The 25,633-nt window shown below is 32.3% G+C and overlaps 5 protein-coding genes across 10 annotated transcripts; 1 reads left to right on the top strand and 4 right to left on the bottom strand.

Annotated features, from left to right (window-relative positions):
* Positions 1-605: 605 nt before the first annotated feature.
* LOC126914900 (ADP-ribosylation factor 1) lies at positions 606-4,330 on the bottom strand. Of its 2 annotated transcripts, none has more exons than XM_050719247.1 (5): positions 4,210-4,330; positions 2,889-3,060; positions 2,583-2,692; positions 2,294-2,419; positions 606-2,071 (listed from the first exon to the last, which is right to left on the bottom strand). In XM_050719247.1, exons 2-5 carry the CDS (start codon positions 3,034-3,036, stop codon positions 1,907-1,909), a joined length of 549 nt encoding a protein of 182 aa, XP_050575204.1. In that variant the 5' UTR covers positions 3,037-3,060; positions 4,210-4,330; the 3' UTR covers positions 606-1,906. The 2 variants fall into 2 exon arrangements, with proteins under 2 accessions (XP_050575204.1, XP_050575203.1); XM_050719246.1 differs by having other exon boundaries at positions 3,915-4,327.
* A 1,023-nt stretch (positions 4,331-5,353) lies between these two features.
* Positions 5,354-13,245, bottom strand: LOC126919878 (uncharacterized). The gene is made up of 25 exons (XM_050729543.1): positions 12,958-13,245; positions 11,600-11,794; positions 11,350-11,475; positions 11,140-11,241; positions 10,939-11,060; positions 10,642-10,842; positions 10,447-10,540; positions 10,255-10,370; positions 9,894-10,062; positions 9,711-9,814; positions 9,442-9,637; positions 9,145-9,363; positions 8,404-8,574; positions 8,179-8,317; positions 7,917-8,084; positions 7,597-7,842; positions 7,205-7,553; positions 6,877-7,136; positions 6,659-6,740; positions 6,410-6,580; positions 6,175-6,334; positions 5,983-6,117; positions 5,789-5,912; positions 5,548-5,683; positions 5,354-5,474 (listed from the first exon to the last, which is right to left on the bottom strand). The coding sequence occupies exons 1-25, from the start codon at positions 13,111-13,113 to the stop codon at positions 5,354-5,356; spliced, it is 4,062 nt and encodes a 1,353-aa protein (XP_050585500.1). The 5' UTR covers positions 13,114-13,245.
* A 499-nt stretch (positions 13,246-13,744) lies between these two features.
* Positions 13,745-14,700, bottom strand: LOC126914841 (uncharacterized). The gene is made up of 4 exons (XM_050719241.1): positions 14,524-14,700; positions 14,319-14,457; positions 14,107-14,260; positions 13,745-14,038 (listed from the first exon to the last, which is right to left on the bottom strand). The coding sequence occupies exons 1-4, from the start codon at positions 14,695-14,697 to the stop codon at positions 13,885-13,887; spliced, it is 621 nt and encodes a 206-aa protein (XP_050575198.1). The 5' UTR covers positions 14,698-14,700; the 3' UTR covers positions 13,745-13,884.
* A 190-nt stretch (positions 14,701-14,890) lies between these two features.
* On the bottom strand, positions 14,891-22,913 carry LOC126914365 (uncharacterized). 4 transcript variants are annotated; one of them, XM_050718229.1, is made up of 11 exons: positions 22,477-22,696; positions 21,328-21,426; positions 20,770-20,912; positions 20,437-20,677; positions 20,198-20,361; positions 20,000-20,130; positions 19,683-19,892; positions 19,502-19,584; positions 18,327-19,400; positions 17,070-18,239; positions 14,891-16,945 (listed from the first exon to the last, which is right to left on the bottom strand). In XM_050718229.1, exons 2-11 carry the CDS (start codon positions 21,380-21,382, stop codon positions 16,848-16,850), a joined length of 3,369 nt encoding a protein of 1,122 aa, XP_050574186.1. In that variant the 5' UTR covers positions 21,383-21,426; positions 22,477-22,696; the 3' UTR covers positions 14,891-16,847. The 4 variants fall into 4 exon arrangements, with proteins under 4 accessions (XP_050574186.1, XP_050574162.1, XP_050574159.1 ...); XM_050718205.1 differs by lacking the exon at positions 22,477-22,696 and adding an exon at positions 22,796-22,913 and having other exon boundaries at positions 17,070-19,400; XM_050718202.1 differs by having other exon boundaries at positions 17,070-19,400.
* LOC126914648 (general transcription factor IIH subunit 2) lies at positions 22,743-25,566 on the top strand. 2 transcript variants are annotated; one of them, XM_050718839.1, is made up of 9 exons: positions 22,743-22,862; positions 22,984-23,170; positions 23,683-23,751; positions 23,825-24,026; positions 24,110-24,238; positions 24,309-24,482; positions 24,559-24,815; positions 24,892-25,141; positions 25,232-25,566. In XM_050718839.1, exons 3-9 carry the CDS (start codon positions 23,693-23,695, stop codon positions 25,361-25,363), a joined length of 1,203 nt encoding a protein of 400 aa, XP_050574796.1. In that variant the 5' UTR covers positions 22,743-22,862; positions 22,984-23,170; positions 23,683-23,692; the 3' UTR covers positions 25,364-25,566. The 2 variants fall into 2 exon arrangements, with proteins under 2 accessions (XP_050574796.1, XP_050574786.1); XM_050718829.1 differs by lacking the exons at positions 22,743-22,862; positions 22,984-23,170 and adding an exon at positions 23,191-23,592.
* The last annotated feature ends 67 nt before the right edge of the window (positions 25,567-25,633 follow it).

Below are 25,633 nucleotides of genomic sequence, written 5' to 3'. Positions count from 1 at the left end.
TTCTGCAGAGTTGGAGCTGATACTCGTTATCAGGCATGGACCTATCCTCATTAAAATTCCTTTTATCTTTAATCGTTAAATATACACACGTTATTAAAGGTCGAAAAAATTTGCCATACATAAGTATTCTACTATGTACTAAAAAAATATTGTAATTTTTTTTTTAAATTAAAATAGAAGTCTAGAAAACTTGTAATTTATCCATAATTAATGTATCGATCAAGAAAAAGAAAAGAAGAAGAGGGAAGAGAACTTAAGTTGCTAAATGAAACATGCGGTATAGGCGGTGTGCAGTCTTTAGTAATTAAAAGGGAAAAGTAATCGTGCTTGTCTAACTGAAGTACCATCGTCTGAATAAAGGGGATGCATGCAAGGCTGAGCATGAAGCGACGAGGATAGAGATGTGTTTGTTTTCGTCCAATGTAAATAATAATAATAGTTTCTATGTCATCAGCGTCCATATATGTGCAGAAATTCCTTTATCCTTGTCATTCCTTGCACAGTATGCATGCACCCCGAAAAAGAGGACTTTCTATCAATTCTATTCGATAAACCAGCCAGAACAAAAACAAACTATTTTAACGGCAAATAACATATAGACTACATAAAGCACAATTACAGTATATTTCACAAATCGTTTAAACATTCATATATAATTATACGAATCTTCGCATATGACGGAAAGGCGATTTGATCAATTAGGGGAAGATTATTTTGTAAAAACAATATATTTTTAAGGACAGGAAAACATTAGGAGATTGAAGGACTTTGCGAAAATGGCTTCATCTGGCAGACTGCCATGCCAGTTTGCATTGCTGGCTTAGAAATTGCGAGGCCTATCTCTCTTTGCTGCGAGAGGTTCTTTCCTAATTATTTTTTTTTTTTTTTACCTTTTTTTTTTACTTTACTCCACATTTTTTCATCTCATATTTTTTTCCATTCGAATTTTTTTTATCTGCATTTCCCGCCACGATCGATGCATAATTTCGGAATGTTGACAATATTCTAATTTACCTTATCAAGGTGCAATAAATAAATGATATCTCTTTTACACTGAGATATACATGGTTGACTGACTGTTTTAATCGCGAGCAGGTGAAGGAGGGTGCAATTACAACACCTGCTGATAGTCACAAGCAGTAAGACAACCATTTTGCATAGTTTTGTATTGTTTTTTTACTTTTCTTTTGTCGACGTATACCACTGAAAACTTAAAAAAATAGAAACAAACTTTTGTAACTAGAAACAGTAAGTCATTGCACCGTCAGTTACCACTCACTGCATTTTTTCATGTCAACTGATGGGCCGATGTGACATTTGTAATGTAGTGGACAGAGCAACATTCTCTCATCTATTGATCACATTTTTATCATCGTATTTATATAATGTAATGTACAATATGCAGCTACATTATGATAATCAGTATGTCCAACGCATTCAAACTGACAACACCGTGGGTACTTCACTTTTTTGTTCTTAAGTTTTTTTTCCAAAGATATTCAAATTATTAATTAATCAAAGTGTATTGTATGTTTCAGAGTTAGGTACTTTAATACAATTACTTCCAAGTTTTCCACTTTTCTCGTGGTATCTCTGTGTAAAAAGTGTAACTATAATGCTAATATAATAATAATTATAATAATAAGTTGCACAAGGCAATAGTCTTGTGTGGCCGTTAGAATGTGTGCTTCCGGCCGATTTCCCCACTCCCCTCCCCCCAAAAACTTCCTGGCACAATGACAACTTTCGACAATCTCCACCCTCCACTTCGAGATCAAAAAGATCTCGCGGTTTGCACTTAGTGTTACCTCTGTTTATATTATTATTCTTTCATGGGGGGGATAGGTGTGCAGCTGATTTTATGATGTTAATATAGCAACTGAATGTTGACAGAATAATGTTCCAATTAGCGATTGGCATTTTTGAGCTGATTAGAGAGCCAATCGAGGCCCTCGTAAAGTCCGTCTCCACTTGTGGCACACGTTGCTTGAATGTACCAATTGCGATTACGGAGAGAGTGGAGTCCCAACTTGTCGGTAATCTCTGCTGCATTCATTGCATTTGGGAGATCCTAAAATATTAATTAGTTCGTAAGTACAACCTAAAATACATAACTTATTCGTTTAACTTATTTTTTTTTAATTCTATTGATAAAGTCTATGCACTTGATATGAGTAATATGTAATGTTTACATAACAAACGTTATATGCTATCAAAATATTCTATGCTCTCATATAACACAATGAAAAAGATACAACTCAGAGCATATTAGTAACTCAGGAACTATACTCACTTGTTTGTTAGCAAATATAAGAAGTACCGCATCTCTAAGTTCATCTTCTGCCAACATTCTCATCAATTCTTCACGCGCTTCACCGATACGTTCCCTATCATTACTGTCAACGACGAATATTAACCCCTGAAAATAAAATTAATCTATGAAAATAATTTTACTAGAGGTAAGGCATATTTTAAGTAAAATGTAAAATAAACTATTATGTCTGTATAGATAATAATTTTTTACACATGGAGATGCAATTTAATCGTTTTCAAAATGAGAATTTAATTAATAAATTGCATACTTGTGTATTTTGGAAGTAATGTCGCCAGAGAGGTCTGATTTTGTCCTGACCACCAACGTCCCATACAGTAAAACTTATATTCTTGTATTCAACTGTTTCTACATTGAAGCCTAAAATTTACAATATTTATTTAGTAAACAATGTCACTTGATACACAATACCATTTCTTGTATGTATTAATATTTATATATATATAATATATGCAATAATAAATAAATATATATAATATAAATTATAAAATAAAAAATATATATATATATCATTGATATTTAAGTAAAAGAAAAATAAAAACAGAACCATATTTACCTATAGTGGGAATTGTAGTAACAATTTCCCCTAACTTTAATTTGTATAATATTGTGGTTTTACCCGCTGCATCAAGGCCTACCATTAAAATCCTCATTTCTTTTTTGCCAAAAAGGCCTTTAAATAATGTTGCAAACATATTCCCCATGATTAATGCTGATTATGTAAATACCTAGAATAATAAAACACTAGATTAATGTACCATTTTATCATATACACAAAATAAAATTTTTAAAAATCATAGATCGAGAAACTAGAGAAAGTACTAGATTAAATTATATTACATAAAGCAAACAACATGAACAATTTAATTTAATTATATCATAATGAATTCTTTATTCTTCATTCTTTCACAACACTAAACAATATTTACATATGTATATACAAAATATATCTATATCTTATTCAAAGATGTGCATAAACATGTGAATGCTTAATCAAAAAATGATTAACATGGGTAAGAGCATCATTTGCAACAACACGTAATAATGAAAGTAGGACATTATCAAAACATAATTATCACGAAATTGGTTTTTAAAATTAGTCGGAAAAGATATATGCCCGACATATGCAAGAATACAATGTACATACGATCAACGTGCAATAATATATATCGGGCTCAAAATTGTTTCGAAATAAATAACTTTCACAAAACGAAATCGATCGAAATAATGAAAAAATTCGAAACGCGTGTACGCGAGTACACGAAAGACACGTTTCGTGGCTGAAAAATAATATGAAAAATTATGTACGTAGACGGCGGTGATAAGAGTAGAAACATGCGTAAAGTGCTTCAATACGCTGACACAAAGGCCGAAAAGCTAACCTGCACATTTACAGGCTAACACGCTTAACAGTAATCAACGAATATTTCGAACAGTGTTAAATTATAGACTTTAATTAAATTGAACTGAAATAAAGAAAAAGAAAAAAAATATTATGTGTAGAAGCACGCACGAGATGCTCATGCTGCCCGCTTATTGATTCTCATTTTAATACATCGCTATGATTATCGGAGTAGCATACCGTGTTAAGGATCACTCTTAGAGCGTTTCACACTGGTGATCTTATTCACTTTTTTAAAATCGTCAACAGGCTACCTAAAACGCCAATACCGTGGTATTGCGACAAAGGCGGAAGATATTGTGCGGTTTGCGAAGCCACTGCGTACACCCGGTTGTCTGTCACCTTCGACCTACTCCCCAGCGCAAATCGTCGAAAGGTTCCCCGCTCAAAGTTCCATTATATAGAAACGTCGTCTAATTATTGAGACTCGCCCGTAATGTCACGTTGCTTGGTATAAGCCACTTGCGTTACTTACGTTTTCAGTAAAAAAGATTATATTCACGGGAAACGATAAAACATAAAACCAACACTCTCGAAAAGTACCGTATGTCAAAATGGCGGACGTGGAAAGGATTCATACCTTATGCCACGTATAGGGCCCACAAAATTCTCCGATTGGCTAAGCCGGTCACGTGACCGAGGAAAAATCTTCGGTGATGTATCTACAGTACGCTAGGTGGCGATACAGTAAGAGAACACCGGTAAAGTCATCAAAAATTCCGAAAGTGTGTATAGGTGAATAAGCGTGCTCACAGTCGTATGCACAAGTCTGACAACTGTCGTGGTGGGGGCAACGCTATTAGTGAAAGCCAAATGTTTCTCGATTTGTCCGCTAAACAGTAAAACACAGTCAAGAGTTTGAATTGCATATGTGTAATATAGCGTAGACACGCGAGTGTATAGTAACTATGTTAAGTATACTATATATGTATATCAGCGGATGTATAAATATATATATATTGTTTTCTATAACTTCTAGATCGTAGCGCCACTTTGGCTAGTGGTTGATTTATAAAGCACACATTGTGATGTTAAGAGTCTTACCTCCACTGTGGGAATTGCTACCTGTGTATACGACTTTGGACGACGTGGACGTGCTCTAACACCGTTGATGGAAAGGTCCACGCTCATGAGAGCGAAAATTCCCTTTTTCTCTTCTTAATTACCAATTCCAATAATGTAATTATGTCTTATCAATGATTCAAGATCATGTAGTACAAAGTCATACGGTAGTGTATCCTATTACGTATATACATTATATATATTTATTTTTCTGTGAAAGAATTTAATTTATTTTGTGCTAATTAAATCATAAATCATGGTGTCATGTGAATATGAAAAGTAAATGATCAGAAGTAATAAATAGTAGGTTATGAGCAAGAATATCAATTTTTGAGTGCTAGTATGTTTTCAGTTTATATATTTCGATTTATGTAATAACTGCAATTATGTTATCGGTATGAATGTTTATGTTCTCTTTTGCGCATTTATCATTTATTAGAATAGTATTAACGTTTCTACTAATACCGCTCTGTTTTATTTTAACTCTCTTTCATAAACTGTTTTTTATTTTGTTAATGAATCATAATTTTTAAGTAGATTTGTAATTATTTATTCTTTTATACACCGGGAGTATGATATTTTTCATCCAATGTTCCTTCTCCGTAAAGTTGGCATTCTTCTGTATTGTATGGGATATCTGTTAGTATTTCTAATGTTTCAACTAATTTCCCTGGTTTTCTGTAAATATTGTAGTCATTGTACAGTGACCAGCATGGTTAGTGATAGAATATTTATGATTAAATTATATTACTTTGGTTGAAAAGCAACCGTGATTGTGAAATAACAGTCTTGGTAGTTATATTGACTTGACACTGTTCCATGCCTTTTATCAATCATAAATTCTTTGGTTTTGGACTTTTTATTTATTCTACAATTTACACTGCATACTAATGAAAATCAATCAATAAGGCTTAGTTAATGTATAATGTTAAAATAATGCTAATGTATATAAATACTAAAGAAGATAACAATTATGATAAGTTTCTGATTACTTGATAAGTTTCTGATAGTTAATGATAGTTTCTTTGCATCACCTATGTAAACAAGACCAAAATCTATTGTGTATGATGATAATTTTAACATTGGTAACCATATTTGCAAAATTAATTCCAAGTTCTAAAATCACATAAATTTAAGGATTTATTATGTTCATTCAAGCAGAACAAAAAAGAAAAATGATTAATACTTGATGTCGTTTATCAGAATGTATAATATGTAATGGTTCCCTTATTGTGATCTTTGAATCATGGAAATCTTGATCTGAACTTGTATTCATTATAGTTTGAATTAATTTCTCTTCTACAATACATGCTATTTTTACCTATAAAAAGAATGTTATTCAAAATTTGTATTTTTGCCAAAGGAAAAGATAAATTACTTCAATATATCCATTTGGATTTATGCATATAATTCCAGACTTAGATAGATCTGCTCCTCCATAAACTGATGTAGATTTGATATAAAATGGTTCATATGTTTCTAAAGCTATCTCTATTAGCTTGTTTTTAGTGTTGTACAAAAATAATGTTTTAGTTAGTCTAAGAAAAATAGATTAGGTGAAGAAATATTCTATTCTTTCAATAAGAATATTTACATTTTGTAATTTTACATACTCTAATCTTTTCCTTCGACTTCGTATTACTTTACTGGCACAACATATAAACGTTCTATCAAATTTAGAAATATTAAAATCTAATGTAGATTTAGTAATATTTGCAGTAACATCAATTTCTACAGGAGAAAAATAATTGCCACTCTGTCTAGCATAATAGTTATCTCTGTACCTATTATTATTATATAGTGTCATATAATTCACCGTAGATATTTTACATTGATTTGTATCATAAGTCAGTTATACAAACATATCATTTGGTGCAACTCGTAGAAATCCAAGAATTTTGCAAAAAAATTCTCCTTCAATACTTTCATTTGTTTCCATCATAGCTTTGTATCTTTCAAGTTGTATATCAATAATTAGGGAGGTATTACTTTTGGGTAGGATGAACATTTCTCTAGGGGTAACCTTGTAAGATACCAAAATGTTTTCTTTATTATTGATATGTTTCTTTATTGTTGATACAATATGTTTTTCTTAATATTTTAATAAGATCTAAATGTTTTTTTACCGTGCATATTTTTGTATCAATTAAACCATAGTAAGGAAGTATCGAAATTTGTACTTCAATGTCTTTCTTCTCTGCTATATTATTTGCATCGAAGCATATCTCATCTTTTGTATATTTACTTTCATTTTTTGAACATCTATTGGAGCTACTGGTGGTATACTGTTTGGAAATTTCACCATTACACATCCAAGATGAGGTCATGTGTGAGGATTCCCTAAGATAATTCAGAAAATGTAATTGTATATTTTTGATGACTATTACATTGCTATTGAGAATATTTACATGTAACTAGATGTTGTAATATCACTAGTGTTGCTGAATTCGCTAGAATCACATGTATGTAAGCCTTTTGAGTATGAATAGTGTTTTTCTAAGTGTATTTCACTATTAGTTTTCTGTTTATTATTTCTCAATTTTGATGCCAATTCGTCAGTAAATGGTGTATGAAAGCTAAATGCTATGTTAAAAGGCATTGATTCTAGAACTGGTTTGACTACAAATGTATGCCAGTCAATAATTATAGGCACCACGCTTGTATTTGTCAATGATATTTTTCTCTCATGTAGGCGACTACCTACAGCTACCATTCCATATCTACAAATATATTTTCTAAAATACTGAATTTGAATTTTTTAAAATAGAAAAATGTTGGATGTACCTAATAATAGGTATACTAGATTCATTTCTATCGGAAATTGACAATGATATTGGTGATCCAACAACTTGTACACATATCCCTATAGTATACTGTGGTAAACCAGCAATGTTTATTTCTAATTCATCCACATAATAACCCCATGTATCAGCAAAAACATAAATGTTTACAGGCATGGCTTTGAAAGGACCAATATCTGAATTTAAGGGATCAACATAGATTACCATACCTGATCCAGGTTGTTTTACTTTGTACAATGTGTCTTCTGTAAATAGAAGAGATTATCCCAAAAATAACATATTTAGAATTTCATAATTTTACGAGTAGACAATATTCTACCTATTAATTCCTTCCGCCGACTAAAAACTCGTTTATAAATGAACCTAATCCGATCTTCTTGCGACTTCCATTTACATGAACACATGATGGGATAAAAGTTCTTTATACGAAGCCAATAATTAGTTGGAATCGAAGTCTCGTTTTTTATTATAAAAGTTTTCTTCTGCACTGAAGGTTCGAATTATTCGTTTCTTTGTAAATGTAAATATTTATTTTTTCATTTAGAGGAGTATATTTCCTTTCAAAATTTTAATCAAGATACCTGTTCTTAACGATAGACCTGGAAATTCTATTACAACAGGCTGTGTAACCAGTGGTAAGAATTTTTCGTGGAATGGTACAATGCTTCCAGAGGAAACCATATCTTGCAAATAATTGTCATTTTCTGTTATGTTGCTCATCTATAGTCATTAAGTCAAACATATATATTATACAATTACGATAGTAATATTTATGGTTTGATAAAAATGCAAAAGCTTTCCACTACCTGAATGATTTCTGAAGTACGAGTACTTAGGATGTGTTGTTCGCCTGATTCGTCAACTGCCACTTCTTGCATAGAAGGACCTGCTGAAGCATCTTTAAGAACCTCTCCTTGATCCAGATTCGTGTTCATTAGTTCTCGTTCCTCTCGCTTTTTGTACTTGTCTAATAATTTCTGCAAAGTTGTACATTAAGATTGATAGTCCATTTGAATTACGCGTTTGAATTCCAAAATATTAGTATAATATTTTACATCACTGTTATCAGAAAATAATTTATACAATTTTCGTTCTTTTATGGATAGGATACAATAATAGTGGATTGGCTTTTTAATTAGCAGAAAATTAAAAATTTGAAATTTTTATCTAACAAATTTTAAGCGTTTGAATGAAAAATTAAAAATGAAAATTTAAAAGTACGAAATTTTAGATTAAATAACTTAAGGTTTAAAAAAATAAACCTTTGTATTCGGCATTTCTGAGCATATTTTTCATTTCTTTGTTTTTTCGTGTTGTGAAACTTCGAGGAAACATACTTTTAAAAAATTTAGAGCTTGTGTAATTTTATACTGTATAATCACCAGTGATCTCTTTGTCTCCTTAGAGTGGACATCCAAGTTGTTTGCCAGATTTGGATAGCCGAGCACAAAGGGTTAATAAATTAGAAAAAAGAATTATATATATTATATATTTACGATAAAATTATATAAATATTTATGATCTTCAAAATTATTAATTAAATGTACCATGTGCTGTCTAGATTTTCCCGCCATATCCAAAGCAAGTTTGAGACTATCTGTCCGCCACTTTACTTTAACAAAATTGTTCATTAATAATGGCGTATCGTCGTTTAGTGGAAAATAAAATATAACATAAAGTGATTCGATGAAACATTCGATGCCCAGCATTATTATCTTCCGTGAATCTCCCACAAAGCATGGTATAAATAACGATTGCACGATCCCCTAGAAATTATAAAAATAAATAGTAAACCAAATATTTTCGCAAAATCAAATTTTTGAAAAATTAAACAAATATTTAACCTCTGAAACTGGTGTGATAGTTATTTCAATTTTTTTAGTGCCCCTAGCTAATACTTCTCCTTTTTCAGGACACACGCAAAGTTTCATCTTTGACGAATCTAAACCATTAACTTCACCCCACGAATAATTCAATGAGTCATCAGCGAGATTCTTTAATATTAAAATATAAGTTTCCTTGACACCGATGTATAGAGTCCTGTCACGCGTAATAATCTTAATAAGAAATATAAATCCTTTTAAGTAACATGAATTATCTTAAAATTACAAGCCTTGTCGGTCTAATGATACCCATGCTTATTATATGTTCTTGCCACAGTAGGTCGAATTGGTTTAGGTTTACTAAATCGTGATGATAAAATAATTCATCTGCTTCCTACAATGTACTAAATTTGTATGATTTTATAAACACAATAAAGATGACGACAGAAATGAAAAATTAATGAAAGCCTTACTAACTGATACGTTGATGTTCCTTCTTCAAATTCTTCTAATATTTCCCCTATCATTTCTTCTTTGTCTTCTTCTTCTTTTTCTTCGTAATCTAATCGAGGATATTCGATATCTGATGGCACATCCAAGATATGTTTCAATATTTCTTCTGTTGTTCGATCACTGACCAATTAAAATACAATTTTAAATAGATACTGGACCTGGATAATTGTAAATAATCTTCCTTTGTTTATGTTAAAATAAATAACGAAAGAACGATGATTATAGACTTTCTCACTCCCATGGGAGAAGCAGGAATTAATAATTAATGTAAACAAATTGCTTGCAATATAATAAATGATAATGCGAGGCTAATGGACACACGAGAGCTTCAAATCTCCAGATGTAAATTCAACATTAAAGTCGACGCACGTTTTATCCTCCTCATCCATCATGTATTGCAACCAAACTTCGACATCGGCGATCCAAATGTCTACAGACTGACAACGAGTATTCTTTTAAAAAAATATTTCTATTCTAATTGACAAGTTAGTAAAGAGAATAAAATGATTTTACAGCTGAACATTTTCGTCGTTTTGTGGTGCATTCTTTCGTTTGTAGATCCGTATTTTTTGATATTGCATCAACTGGTATATCTTCTACGTATAATCTAATATAATTCGATGAATGTCAAAGGCATTAATTTTCACAGTAACAACTCAATGTTAATATTATTGTTCTTAACAATAATTTTTTTTGCCGTAAACTCACTGTAGAACAGCAAAATAATAATTTGGCTGTAAATCTTTATACTCAGCCGTTACTGTAAAATAGTGAACGGAGGTTGGAGCAAAAACTCCTTGGTCTGGATTAATGTGAAGCAGCTCTAAGGGAAAATAATTCTTTGTATGTATTTTGTGCATGTCAGTTTGCACGTTTCGTTTCATCCAGGAAAAATGCATGCTGATCTCACTATTTAAAAATAATCATACTGTATTTATTCAATTAACAGTTACTAAACTAGAATTGTTTTATTATTAAATTTATGGTGACAAATATATGGTATACCTAATATTGCTTACAGCAATGATGCATTGCCCGATACCATCAGGGGTATTGGTGCTCAGGTTTATGTAGTAATTCGCTTGATTATCAATATTTCTTTCCAATGGTGTTAATTTCATTAAATGCTGTAATTTGACTTATTTTAATTGTCACCTTCCATATTTAAATTAATCCTATTTTGAACCGAGATTATAGTATAAATACTTTACTAAGCTGGATGAAATTGGACTCATATATTAATCCATCACCGATTATGTCTCTTTCCAGCAATGTACAATTATCGCATAATATGTATAATTTTTCCACCTGACAGAAATGATAATAAAAGGTCAGGAGTGGATAAGCAAGTCGAAGAAAATTAACGATGCCGATATATTTTTATACGTATAGGGTAATGAATTATTTTCCATTTACATGAATTCCATAGCACTCCGGTGAGAAGTGCATATGAAAATCCAGTTCCTCGTTTGTGTTCAGTGCAAAATACGCAGGCCACACGGTAAAACAGGATAATTTTAAACTATTTTTGTCTGTGATATCCTAAAATAAAAAAATATACAATGGGAATGGAGAAAAAGATACTAAAGAAAATCTTTTTAAATAAGAAGATATTTAAGAAGAATTTTTTTTTAATGAAACGGATAGAAATAGAAAGTGATTTTACTATAATGTTCATAGAGAACCAGTCTGCCTCGCTCATTATGAAAAACCGGCCCTCTCCGCCGACGTTCTTGAATTTTATAAGTACATAAGCTTCTTCTCCTACAAAGGCTTTCTTACAGTCGAAAGTCATGCTTACAAAATTATCGCCTTCCGTCATCCAGGTAGATAAAGTTCCAGAGCTATTTAATGTAAAAGACTAAAAAATCAAAGTCACGATGACGTGTAAAACCATTACAACTGCTTTATCGTTATTTGAGCTAAAGATTTCTTGTCTCTAATATCAAGGTCAATGCAATATCGTTCAAGCTCTATCGATTCACTCTATCGTAAATTAAAAAAAAAAAGAAATGGAAAGATAAATAGTTGTAACCAGGGAAGTTATCCAAATGTATTATTGAAATAATAAAATAATTAAAATATCTTTATCTGTGATTCAATAAATGATACTCAAAAGAATGACTTTGACGGTTGATCCAGAAGAAGTCAAACATCAGTTATATAGATATTCTTATCGTTACTAAGAAATAGGATATCGTACTTCTAAACTATCGAATGACATTGCTATCTCTGGATGCCAAGCTTGATTCAACAATTCCGTGTATGTGTCCGAATATGCGAACAATATTTCTTCCGTCACGCAAGTTCCTATATAGAAAAAATATTTCAAAATATTTAATTATATCTCTTCAGTTCTTTTTACCTCGCATTTATACTTTATTTCTTTATTATTTTTCTACATCTAAGCAAATCAGGTTAACCCTTATGTACACATCCGGATGCCCACCTGAATACATTTTCTGAAAATCTTTTGCTTTCCGACGAAAATCTTTTACAAACCTCTCGGTCCGTCGTGGTTTGAACCTTTTAAAGGCGAAATATCTATCCCATATCTTTCTTTTCGTTCTCAAGTCAACAAAATCTCGAATATGGTATCCCGCTGGGGATAGCCATCCACATGTTATTTAACAATTAAGTTAGAAAAATTTACCAAATGTCCAGCTGGACAAATTGTAAAGTACAAATTAAATAATAAAAAAAAATTTATAAGGTTAAGGCTTAATAAATAAAATAAGTTTATAATTCTGTGTTGAACAACGTTATGCATCTCGGCTATTGATATAAGGTTTAAATTGAAAGGTTTGCAACAATAAGGGGCAGTATGAAGTATAATATTATGTCCAAAAGTGCAAAAGTATATTGCTATAAATATTAGTTGATCATGAATGTATAGCATATTCAAAAGAGTAATTTCGAAGTTTTGATCTACACAATTATATTGTCTATTCAATTATAAAGTGGAGTTACCTTCTTATTGTAGCATCTCCTTAAACTATATTCTTCATATCTATTGTATTATTATTTTGTAGTAATTTTTATACCCAACAAAATAGGAGGGTCTTTGTATCCGTGTAATCGGATAATCACCGAACTTCCATGTTGGACGTTTAACACCAATACTTCTTCTGGTGTATCAATATCGTCGCAACGGAACAGAATGATCAATCGCAGCTGCATTCCCGGCGGAACGATGCCTCTGTTCTCTACCACAGGCTGCACTATAACGCGGAACTTGGAACGATACGGTCTCCCTTCTATTTGAAATCTTGCTGGGATATTGCTGACATTTTGCAGTATAATTATTCTCTGTCATATAATAAAGTCGGTTACAAAATGGTCTTCGAATTTGTTATTTTCCACTCTCGCTTTAGTTTCAATCGAAAAAAGACGTTTAAGAAAAAAAATTATTTGGCGTAAAATTCATATGCATGCAAACTTATATCTTTTGGATGCATTTAAAAAAATTTGTTTTACCCACTGAATATTATAGCGAGTGGAATACTTCGGATATTTTGTATATTTCTGTGTATTAAATTTTATATTAAATTTTAAATATTCGTATCAATGCATAAAAATCATTAATCTATTAATAATAATTCTTCTGTATTTGTGTCACATTTAAGAAATGTTCTAATATAAAAAAATAAGATTTGATCGCAGCAAAATTAACCTTTCAAGAGTACAAACCAAGAAAGATCCTTAAAATTCTTCAAATGTAGTATTATAATTTATGCTATAATCAAATATAATATTTTAAATTTCACGTCTTCATACGTGACGTGACATAATTATTAATATTTATTTCCTATAAAAAATTGAAAATATGCATCTTCCACACTTGATATCAGACATATAGGAAATCTTCAGGATAATGGGACGATTATTTTCGAAAAAAGGTATTCTAAATTCTTTTTCATTTCGTTGCACTGCCGAAGGATTAAGTGGAAATTAGTCAAGACGAACCTTATACATCTTTTTCAATTTAAAATTACGAAATTGCACGTAATTCGTGTTGGCCACTAATATACTCCTTTGGGTATCAGATCTTAGTATACTTCTTTTCACTCGATTGTTCAAACCTGATCGTACCTTGGAGTAAGACCTAGTTCGGAAGATTTAATACGAAGATTATGAAATTCAACGTTTTTAACCGTTATTTAATAGATATACTTATTGACATAAAGTTTTGGTAACGATGTCACGTGTATCAATGGTTGCTTAAGTTTTGATTCTGGTCTTTGTTTTGATAATTCTATCAGTTTTCTGTATTCGTCCCAAATCTTCACTTTTGGTGGATCTATTGCTAACTCACTAGGATGTATGTCTAAAAAAGTTGTTGAATTTTTATATGTTAAATAACAACTTTATTAAGTATTCTCTACCTAAATCTGCTTCACATTCTTCAAAATCAACATCTTTAGATTTTAACTCGTCATATTTTAGTTTTAAGTCTTCCTGAACGCTACGTTTCAGCAGTTTAATGTCAGCTGGACAAGCATTTTGTAACCTATTTTTGTAGGTCTGTGAAAATCACGGACATTTGACTATTTTGGTTTCTCTGTCAGTCAAAAATATGAAGATACTAACACAGAGCAGATAGGTCGATCTTTGTTGCAAAACCACGTTTTCTTGAGTAGTATTAATAAAACCATATGACATTTTCCAATTATCATTTCTGTATTGTACCGTATTTTCAAGTTTTCTTTGGACAGATTGAGTATATGTTTTGCTATCATTATCTTCCATCTGGATAAGACTCATTTTATGAAAAAAATTTGTTAATCAATCTTTAATTACGATTAACAAATGAAATCGCAAATGAATACATCGCATGCTTAGTTATTTAAATCTTTTTTGTGAGCGTTAAATAAAATTTGAACAAATATATACATGGTGATTAAGGAATAAATAATTAGAACACAGTAACGATTATGATGAAAAATAAATATGTAGATTAATTTTGACACTATGGTTTATTTGGAAACAATTTTTTATATAAAGGTTTAGAGAATGAAGTTCTATGTACAAAAGGAGTACGTTAGTAAAATACTAGGATTTTATATTCCTGGCCGTACATCGTGCAAAATAGTTTCTTCTTATACCGAGATATAATTAAAAATCGGTCTCATTACGTGCAGTTCTTCCTCTTTTTATTTTATTGCAAGAGCAGACTGCTTATAGTTAAACGCTTGAATCTAGTTTAACACTATTATAATTAATTATTATTTACGTTGACGAAAAAACGTCTGATTTCGTTTGACATAATTGCGATACAATCACAATAAGGTACACTTATTTATATTTATCGTAAATTGTATTTCGTAAATACAAAGAATTCGTGTATCTTTCTTTGCTTTCTAAACCCATATACATACACATACATATGTATAATTATTTTAACACGCATAAACGTTATATGCACGTATTTTTCATTGTTTCTCCTTCTCTGTTAAATATAAGACATTATAGATTACGCTTTGTACAGTCTATTAAATAAACAAGCGAGAGAGATCTCACAGATTCTCAACGTTGCCTATTTCTATAATACGTTCAACGAGACCTCCACCATCGTTCACACAAATATTAATTCATCGTCTTAACATATAAAAAATTGGTACACTTTCGTTCTTGTCGTCAAAAGCACTATAGCGCAAAAAGCGATTAGCGTGTTTCGAAAAGCATCGTAATTACTCAACAGATATCTTGGACATTAATTGTACGTGTGTAATTATGTATCGAGCAACCTGAAAAGGAATGGGAGCTTGATAATAATGAGACGCGCATGATATTGCATTAAACAACACTGTATTTTTCTGTCCTTCTTTCATCTTCTCTCTTTTGTTTTAAAAGCCTTATAGATTTAAAAATTATGTGTTTATTTCCTTTTATAAGAGTGCACTTATTTTAATCTATTAGGAGTAAGCATACACAGTCCTTGAAACGCAAAAAAAGAAAAGAAATGAATTTTTGCGCTCGTGTAAATAATTTACAATGCACAAATTTAAATATTATTACGAATATTCGTGTTAGAATAGTACGATTTTAAAAATCAAAGAGTATTAAATTATAATTTATATGGATCTTGTGGTGAAGAAAGGTATATGTATTAGCACAGAGTCAAAATAGGTTCAAGTTTTATATAAAAAATCATCGCGATAGAAGTAGTCGAAATATTCGATTCTTTTCTCTTGTTTTTCCTTTTTTTCCCTTTTTTAACTATATATTTACATTTTGAAATGCCGATTCATCTTTTGATAATTACAAATAAATTCCTCGCGACTTTTCTCTAAAACCTGACCAAATATAACGTGCTATATAAATTTGGACTTTGTATGCGAGGGAATAAAGGTCTTTATTAAAAGCCTATTATTGTGTGGAAAATATAAAACCCCAGATTATACTTCACTATCCTACAAATACAATGTTTAGTTCAAACGTGTAATGGATTTTCCTCAAAGATGCAATATGTTTTCCTTTCGCGTTTACTCTCTCTCGCTCTCTCTCTCTCTCTCTCGCTCTCTCTTCACATTTATAAATTAAACGAATAAAAATTAAGATTCCAGCGGATTTGGGACACTGAAACATGAATTTCTAAAACATAATTATTTATCCATTAATCTATTATTCTAGATTTCTGTGTAATTATGATCCTGTTATTATTTTTCCTTTTTCTTCTTTTTACAATATACCAGCCATATGTGTTTTCTGTTCTTTTTCTTCCACATTGTATCTGTTTTCAGCTGGAAAAATTGTGAATAATTTCATTGCAATTGTACGAAGTAAATGTTCTTACATATATACAACCCACGATCATCCCTTAAGCGTACATCTTCCATTGTAAATTGTATAGTTCGATGCATAATCGTTTATTCATTTCGCATTTATTTCGTTTATTAATGTTAAGTGTCTCTTCACTTGCCGAGTCCGAGCGCAGCATACTGCTCTTCCGTTACTTCTGTCATCATTAGATTTCCATCAGGTAAGAGTAAGACTACTCTTCTGGTTCCACCTAACATAATAATGCAATTAAATTTTAATAATATACCCCTTTACTTTAGTTTTCACTATCAATGTTTATTTCTCAATATATAGTTTAAAAAATTTGAAACGAATGTTTAAATTCGGTACATTACCTGGAGTAGGTTCTTCCGCTTGTACGACTTGAGCTACAACTTGGCCATGGCCATCACCATCTTCTTGTCCCTCCGTCACATCCGCCGTATTCGTGTTGTCCATGATAGACATTACCATTGGATTTTCAGTAGGTTCTGTACCACCTTCTTTTACATAGAACTGCGAAGCCAGATTTACTTGATCAGGTATTAATTGAGCTACAGCTTCCGCCACAGCGTGATCTAACGTTAAAACAGAGCCTTCATCTCCTTGTTGCTCTGTGGTAACATATACACATTGTTGCTCGCCATCGGCATCTCGAGTTACCAATAATGTCTGACCATCCTCAGCTTGACCAGCCACTTGATAAACAACACCATCCTCTCCAGTTATTGTTACCAAATTTGATGCATCTTCGGTTACCTTCCTCTCTTCCGGTATTTTTTCTTCAGTTTTTACATCGGCAGACGCGATTGCTATTGTGTTAGTCGAGGTAACAGTGGCTGTGGTTAATCCTGCTGCAATAGAGGATTCACTAGTTGGTGTCGCTTCTGCTAACGATGTTGTCGTGGTTGTGGCTGGTGTGGCCACGGCAGGAGCTGTATCATCCAAACAAGGAAGATCTGGTGCAGGAACAGATACATTCGTCAAATTGATTTGCGCTGGCTCGCTAGTCTGAACGATCGTTCCTGTCGTTCCACCGGGACTCATTTCGACTCTCATTATTCCACCACCCTCTGTAAGAGAATCAAGAGAAGGTAGAACCAATTCTGTAGTGGTGGTTGTAGCGGAGACGTCTATACTCTCTGATGTAGTTGTAGTGGTTTTAATGGTGGACAACGGAGTTCCCGTAGATTCAAGTTCAGGTTCTGGTTCAGCCGGTTGTTCGACGGGTTCACCATCCGGTCCAATGATACGGCCTGTCAGTGGACAAAGAGTAAACGGCCTAGGTGGACTATCAGGCTCCGTAGTGGCAATGGTATCAGCTTCAGGAGGTGGAAGTTCCGGTTCAACATCGCTGCTACTTTCTTCGGAGCCTACCTCGTGGAACTCCATATGAAGTCCATCACCTTCCGCCAATTTACTTTCTTTCAGTTTGTTTCCTGGAGTGGCCGTCGCTGGTGTTTCAGCCAATTTCCCTCTGCCTCGACCGGCGGTAACACGAGCAGCTGCTAGAAGGCCGCGACCACCTGGTTTAATGATACCCGCTGCTTCTTGAGCTTTCCTTTTTGCCATTAATAACTTTTGCTGCGGTGATAATAATGACTGTGGCTTACCAACTACTGTTTTCGGAGACTGTTTAGCCTGTTGCACAGGACTAGTTCCAGACTTTACCACTTGCTTCGGCTGTGGGCTAAGCACCGTAAACTTTGGTCTAACTTGAGTAACATTTCCAGGACTCACCGAGTTACTTTGCGTAGTTACAGCCGTCGTACGTTTTTGTAGTACCTGGCGTGTTTGCTGGGACTGAACTTGTTTCGGGGCTGGCGCCCTAACAGGTGTGCGAATGGTTGACCCAATTCCAAGTACGCTAGTTGGTGTCGTCGCACGCAGTGGAGGTCTGGGTAACAAAGGTCGACCGTCCGCACTGCGTTGGCCTGTAACAGGTCCAGGACGTATTCCTGTACTTATTCTTGGCTGCAAAGTTATGGGAGCCGGCACCGCGGTCACGACATGTATCTGCGGTAACTGTGTCGGATCTGGTTTCGGCTGGATCTTTATAGGTTCTGTTTTCTGTGTACCTCCTGCTTTACTCGTAACAGGCTTAGAAACTACTTTCATCTGCGTTACTACTTGACTTCCATCCATTTTAGAAACCACTTTTACCGGTGTTACAGAATTCGATTGCGATGCGGATATTACTTGCTTCCTTACTACGTTAGTATTATCTCGATTTTGAACCATCAAAACACCTTGTGTGGTTGGTGAACCTTTTACAGCCAATTTTCCGCTAGGGGACGAGTCCAACTTGATGATGCCATCTTTCCGTGACATTACGTAAACGCCAGATGTTAAATTTGGCATTTGCTTCGGGTCAACTTTAACAACTCCTTTGGCATTCGCAACTAAGACTGGTGGTTGGTTAGATTTTGCTCCTTCGGGAGATTGAAGTCCCAATGAAGTCGCAAGATCTGTAGACGAACCACTTGCTCTGTTAGACCCGTTTGATTGCGCATTGGCACGATTAAATGCGCGTTGAATCATATCACTTCGACCCAACAATTTTTCTTCTTCAGACTCTCCAGTCCAGTCGTCGTCACTACCTGTGTCGCCTTTAGTTCGTTTGGCAGCGCTGCTACCACCATCCTCGGAATCACTCTCGGAATAATCCATCTTTCTTTTCCCTAATACTAAACAAATTTCGGAATCTTAATATGTTTCTAACATTTGTAGTGTATATATAATTCTTATGAAAGTCACTAATATAGACTATATTATAAAATACACGTACGGTCATTGTCTTCGTCTTTCATAGAACCGCACCACTGCTTCACTTGATCCATTGCTTTTGATTTACTTGACCGCATAGGTCGTCTACATACAGAAAATTTGTAATTTGAAGTGTTATTTTAACAAATATAGAAAACACACTGAAAATTGTAGAAATTGTAGGCAAAAAATAATTGCCTTACCCTACTTGACCTGCGGTACTTGGTCCAGGTTTGGCTTCAGCTTTTATAATTGTTTTTTGTGCAGGATGAGCACCTCGACCTGCTGTCTTAGCAGTAGCCTGCTGTTGAGCTGCTTTCAATTCTTTTTTTTTAGCAAGATTTCTTTCAAATTCTTCTAATAAATGTTTACACGTAGCTACATGCTCAGCAGGCTCCCATCTATTATGTTCACTGTAATTATTCGCATTTTTATCTCCGAATATTTTTTATATCTTTCGTAATTTATTTTATTATCCTCCTATCTAAAAATGTACAGTTATATTATAAATTAAACTTACTGTCCAAAACCTTCCCATTTTAATAGATATTCCGAACATCTTTTTTTCGGGTTAAACCGTTTCGCTAAGATTTTTTCTACTACGTACTCTTCATCGCTTGAGTCGTCATCACCAGCTTTATTTGATTTGGTCTATGATAATAAATAAATTATTAGCTTTTTACATACGTTAAAGTTATTGAAATGTAACGATACTGACCTTGAGTTTTATTGTCGGTCTCAATTTTGGTTTTTCTTTCTTTTCTACTTCCTCGAAAGATTCATTACTTTTTTGATTCTTTGTTTCAGATGTTTTATTATCTTTTTTACCATCATCTTCCGGTTGTCCGTTTCTAATTACTTTACGGACTACAATCGGCTTTCCTGTAACAGTACAGAATACCTTAAATATATTGATCATTTAAATCAGAATAAAATTATTGCTTTTTTGATATGCACCTTCTGCATTAGTGGTTATTTGATTTTGCCTTGGTACATCCTGCATTTTTGCATTACTAATTTTTGTAAACGTTTGTATAGTTTTTCCAGCTGCAATCCAGGAATCTCTTATGTGTGTATCCATTTTGCACCATTTTTGATACAGTTTCCATGAGTTTGTTGAATCCCTATCTGAACTTTCCTGTTGGATTTGTGAATCTTTCCACAAAAGGAAAGCCCATACTTGTGCTTTTTGCTCATTCTATGAAAAGTTAAAATAAGATAGTGATATTCTTATTCCAGTGTTGTTTCTCAATGCCATCATGATTTAATAGTGATGTAAGGGTTACTAACATTACTATTTTCACGAAAATGAGAAACTTGGGTGCAAGCGCCTTCTTTTGTACGATGCTCTTGGAATTCTTCAATAAAATGGAAAACTGAATGGCACTGTCCACACACAAGAACATCTAATCTTCCCATCTCTTCTTGTGCAGCTAATAACATAATAAAATTTATTATTTTATGTTTGTAAATCAATCATAGTAATAAAGGTTGTAAAATAAATCTTTAAAAGAAGTTTCTTTTTATATTTTGGTCAATATGTCAGGACTCTCACTTTTATGTACCAGTGATTACTAACTTTTTATACTCATATAAATTATCCGTTATGAAACTGTTCAAAAGAATACATGTCTACAGCTTTCAAATTTTAATAAATTTGATCTAACTATAATAAATTTAATTTGTTTAATATTTTATGTAATAATTAACTTTATTAAAAGTTTAAAATTATATTATTCATTTTTAATAAACTTACATATTTATACAATAGTTGTGTTTATAGCAGTAAAATAAACAAAGGCTTGTTGTTTGAGTAAGATATTACTAATAACAAATTGTAAATATTACCTTTAATAACAGTTGGATTACTACTAATGGCCGAAGGGCCATCGCCACCCTCCATTTTGTTCAATAATGTATTTAAGTTTCTATCCACAAGCTTCTTTTCTAAAAAAAATAACATTTTCTTTTAATTTCTACTGAGATTGTCCACTGAAAACTTTACTCATATTATATCAAGCATATAAGACAAAACAAGTAATTAATGACAATACATTAATAACAGATTGATTCAATTATTTAATAATTCTTTGAACATTATATTATAAATTTTAAATTCACGATTCAGTTATTATACACTAACATGAACATATATTATTTCTTCTCTACAAGTGAACAAAAATTTCAATAAGATACATATTTTAGATTAATTAACTAATTAGCACATAAAAGAAAATAAAAATTAATTACATTAAAATATATATTGTGACAAATAATATCTATCCTCTGTATAATAAATAGACTGTGGGCCTTTATGCATTTTTATATTTTTATAAATATAATTAAAGACATGAAATTTAAATAAAAGTTTGTTGCACCTATCAGATATTATATCAAATATTATTTTCGATATTTTGCACCCTTAAATGTATTTTTGTATTTTACAACTTCCATAAATACATAAAAATATACAATCTAATAATAAATATTATGTAGCACTTATAACATGTATTAATTAGCAAATGCATCGATGAACCTTTACAAATAAATTTTTTAACAATTTATATAATAAATTCGTTGAATAAACCTATTTTCTTTAAACAAACAGTGTAAAAACATTATTAGATTGCTTCTGTAGCATATTCTAATTGAAGGAAAAAAAGTCGTAACATTCAGAGTTCAAACTTTCGCGGGTGTCAGAAAAATTTATACGCAACATGCCGGTGGAAATCGAACTGCGAACATTTTTTAACAAGACACCACTGCCGTTGTTACGGCTAATTCGATGATCCACTCAACACACACTGCTATGTACAATAATTCCTGAATTATTCTCGCACGATTCGAAGCGTTATCACGAAGAAATATCTTACGGCGGGGTCTTTTTTATTTAAACTAAATGAATTCCCGCATAAATGGTAAGACGTCGAGAGGCACACAGCATGGAGTCATTGTAAACGCGGCCAGTGGCGTAAGTTACCAACGAATAAAACTCACAAATAAATTTGTTCTTGAAATAGTAGCCAGTTCACTGTGAAAGATATGTACGATATAAACGATTATACTAATTGCTGACAACACGAGCGTTCAGAATTCACGGGAACATTTAGAAACGATTCCATCGCCGCTGCCGCCGCCGCCACAGACTCGTCCTCTGTCTATCATGAGCAAGCCGATGCTCGTCAAGATGGCTCTCGTCACGAAAACTCTCCCCGACTATTCACTTCCTGTCTACCCATGAATATTTTTTGAACACACTTAATGCCCATTACCGATTTCAATCCGATCGAGTGTTAAACCAATGATAACAACTTACACCCGGTAAACCGTGGAAAAATTAGATCTTCCCGATCTGGAAATAATTGCTGTTGCTGCACGAGATGGTATGAAAACAGTGATCGCGTCTGACGACAGTGGCGCCATGGCGCCTGCCCGCCACGGCAACAGCTCATCTTTTTGGCGGGAAAATGTTACTCGTTAATTTTCCTTTATCTTCTTTTGCAGAAGATACTTCATCTATAATTATATATTTTATGCTTGAAATATTATACTCGAGTGTGATTATGAGGAAAAAAAGAAATTGTTTATAGAGAAGGGAATTTGTTTTATAGGGTCCGTTGTCTAATTCAAATATGCCGCTTTTCTTCGTCAAACTCATCTATGTTCCGGCATTGGGTCGAGTATAGAAAAGGCAAGTTTATGTTAATTGATGTCAAGATTTGGTAAATAGTCATTGGTTATTACCGATTTATGAATTCTATATGCGATTAATTGTTCTTTAATTTAATTATAAATTAAAACTTAATACGCTAGAGCATTTTATTTATGTTTGATATGTTTCTTTCAATTTATGAGCAACTTAAAAAATATATTAATTCTTGTATTAAACCGAACGAAAGTTGCATCCTGTATGAAGATTTTTTGTAAAAATTTATTATATTGTTTTGAGAATTTCTTTCTTTAAACTATAATTTTATGTTGTTAATATTTGCCAAGTATTAAGAGACGCGTTAATCTTTTCAAGCATACTATTGACATATAAGTTTTAATGTCAGCGATAATATAAACAACATTAACCTTATTTCTTCGAAAGATTGATTACAATCATCTAAAGTAAGCATTGTTCCAAATTTATTGGAAAGAAAGTTTGGAATATAATTTCTTAATTAAACAAATTGAATTTGATTATGGTATTTATTTCAGAAATTAAAAAATGGCTGATGAAGAAGAGGAGAAAGAGTATAGATGGGAGACTGGTTATGAAAAGACATGGTATTCATATTTTTTAAAGTACTTTAATGAGTTATTATATACAATTATTATATGTAAATAATTTCTTATACAGGGAAGCAATCAAAGAAGATGATCATGGATTGTTGGAAGCATCAGTTGCAGATATTATTCACAATGCCAAAAGAAAACGTCAAATGGAAAAGAAGGTTGGTGCCAGATTAGGGATGATGAGACACCTTTATGTAATTCTTGATGCTTCTGAATCAATGTCACTTCAAGATTTAAAACCAACTCGTTTTCTATGTTCCTTAAAGGTACCTATTGATACCTTTATATTATATTTGATACTATATAATCATATATGTCATTATATTTTGTTATAAATTAATTTTTTTAGCTATTAGAAGATTTTATTGAAGAATTCTTTTATCAAAATCCTATAAGTCAGTTAGGAGTAATTATCACAAGGAATAAGAGAGCAGAAAAAGTAAGCGAATTAGCTGGAAATTCTAAAAAACATGTGAAGGTAAATTTTTTTAGACCATTGTTTAGATTTTTATTTTGATCTATAAGTACATATTTTTATATATTTATAGGAAGTACAGAACATGCAACAAATTGCACCAGTAGGTGAACCTTCATTGCAAAACTCCATAGAGTTAGCTTTGAAGTCATTACGTCTCCTACCATCACATGCTAGCAAAGAAATACTTATAATAGTAGGAGCACTTACAACATGTGATCCGGGAGATATCAATGAAACTATACAAGTGTGTATTGTAAATTATAAGATGTAGTATGTAACACAAATTATACTAGAATGTTACATGTTAATTTTGGTTATAGAACATGAAGACAGATTCTGTCAGGTGCAGTGTGATAGGTTTGGCTGCTGAACTATATATTTGTAAAAGAATGGCAACAGCAACTGGTGGAGAGCATGGTGTTGCATTGGATGATAAACATTACAAGGAACAGTTAAATATGCACATAGATCCTCCTCCAGCTGCAACTAGGTTAGATGCTGCTCTTGTAAAAATGGGTTTTCCTCATCATGCATTACATTCTTCTGCAAATGATTCAGCTATGGCAGTTTGCATGTGGTAAATAATTTTTTAATTGTTAATTCATAAATAAAATGTTCTTTTAAAGGGAAGAAAATATATTTTTCTTTTACAGTCATGCAGAAAGTTCAGATGAATCTGTTAAACTTCTTAGTACAGGGTATCTTTGTCCTCAGTGTTTGAGCAAACATTGTGAACTTCCAGTAGAATGCAGAGCATGTGGATTAACATTGGTGTCTGCTCCACATTTAGCACGGTCCTATCATTATTTATTCCCTGTTGAATCTTTTAAGGAAGTTGTATTCAGTGGAACTCCTTCAACCTGTTATGGTTGTCAGAAGATATTATCTCAAAAAGATAAGAAGGTATAATCAATGCAACACAGCATGCTTTAATAAGAACATTATATAAATATAATTTGCAAAATATTAACTAGAACTGTATTTTTTTTCCAGGTATACATTTGTAATAAATGTAATGAAACATTTTGTTTAGACTGTGAAATATTTATTCATGAATCTTTACATACATGTCCTGGCTGTGCTACTAATCCAGATACATATCAAAAGTCCACAGATAGGAATTAATTTATTCAATGTATATAAAATAAAATTAACTACTTAACTATTTAAACTAACTAAGTATTTTAATAGAATATTGAACTTAAGACCAGTTTTGTAAACAATAAATTTTTATAATGTAGAACTGGTTCGTGATGCACGTACAAGAAATATTTCTTCTTATTAAAGAGGAATGAATCAATGAAAAGACAATAATAACATTAATGGAAGTTCGTTTTATTTTTTTCTTTATATTAACCACTACCTGTCAAATACTCTCTGTGTAATGAAGGAAGT

This window comes from Bombus affinis, chromosome 1 (genome assembly GCF_024516045.1).
Source record: "Bombus affinis isolate iyBomAffi1 chromosome 1, iyBomAffi1.2, whole genome shotgun sequence".
Lineage (NCBI taxonomy): Eukaryota > Metazoa > Arthropoda > Insecta > Hymenoptera > Apidae > Bombus > Bombus affinis.
The sequence above is the reverse complement of the archived record's forward strand: the minus strand, read 5'-3'. Positions and strand labels throughout refer to the sequence as shown.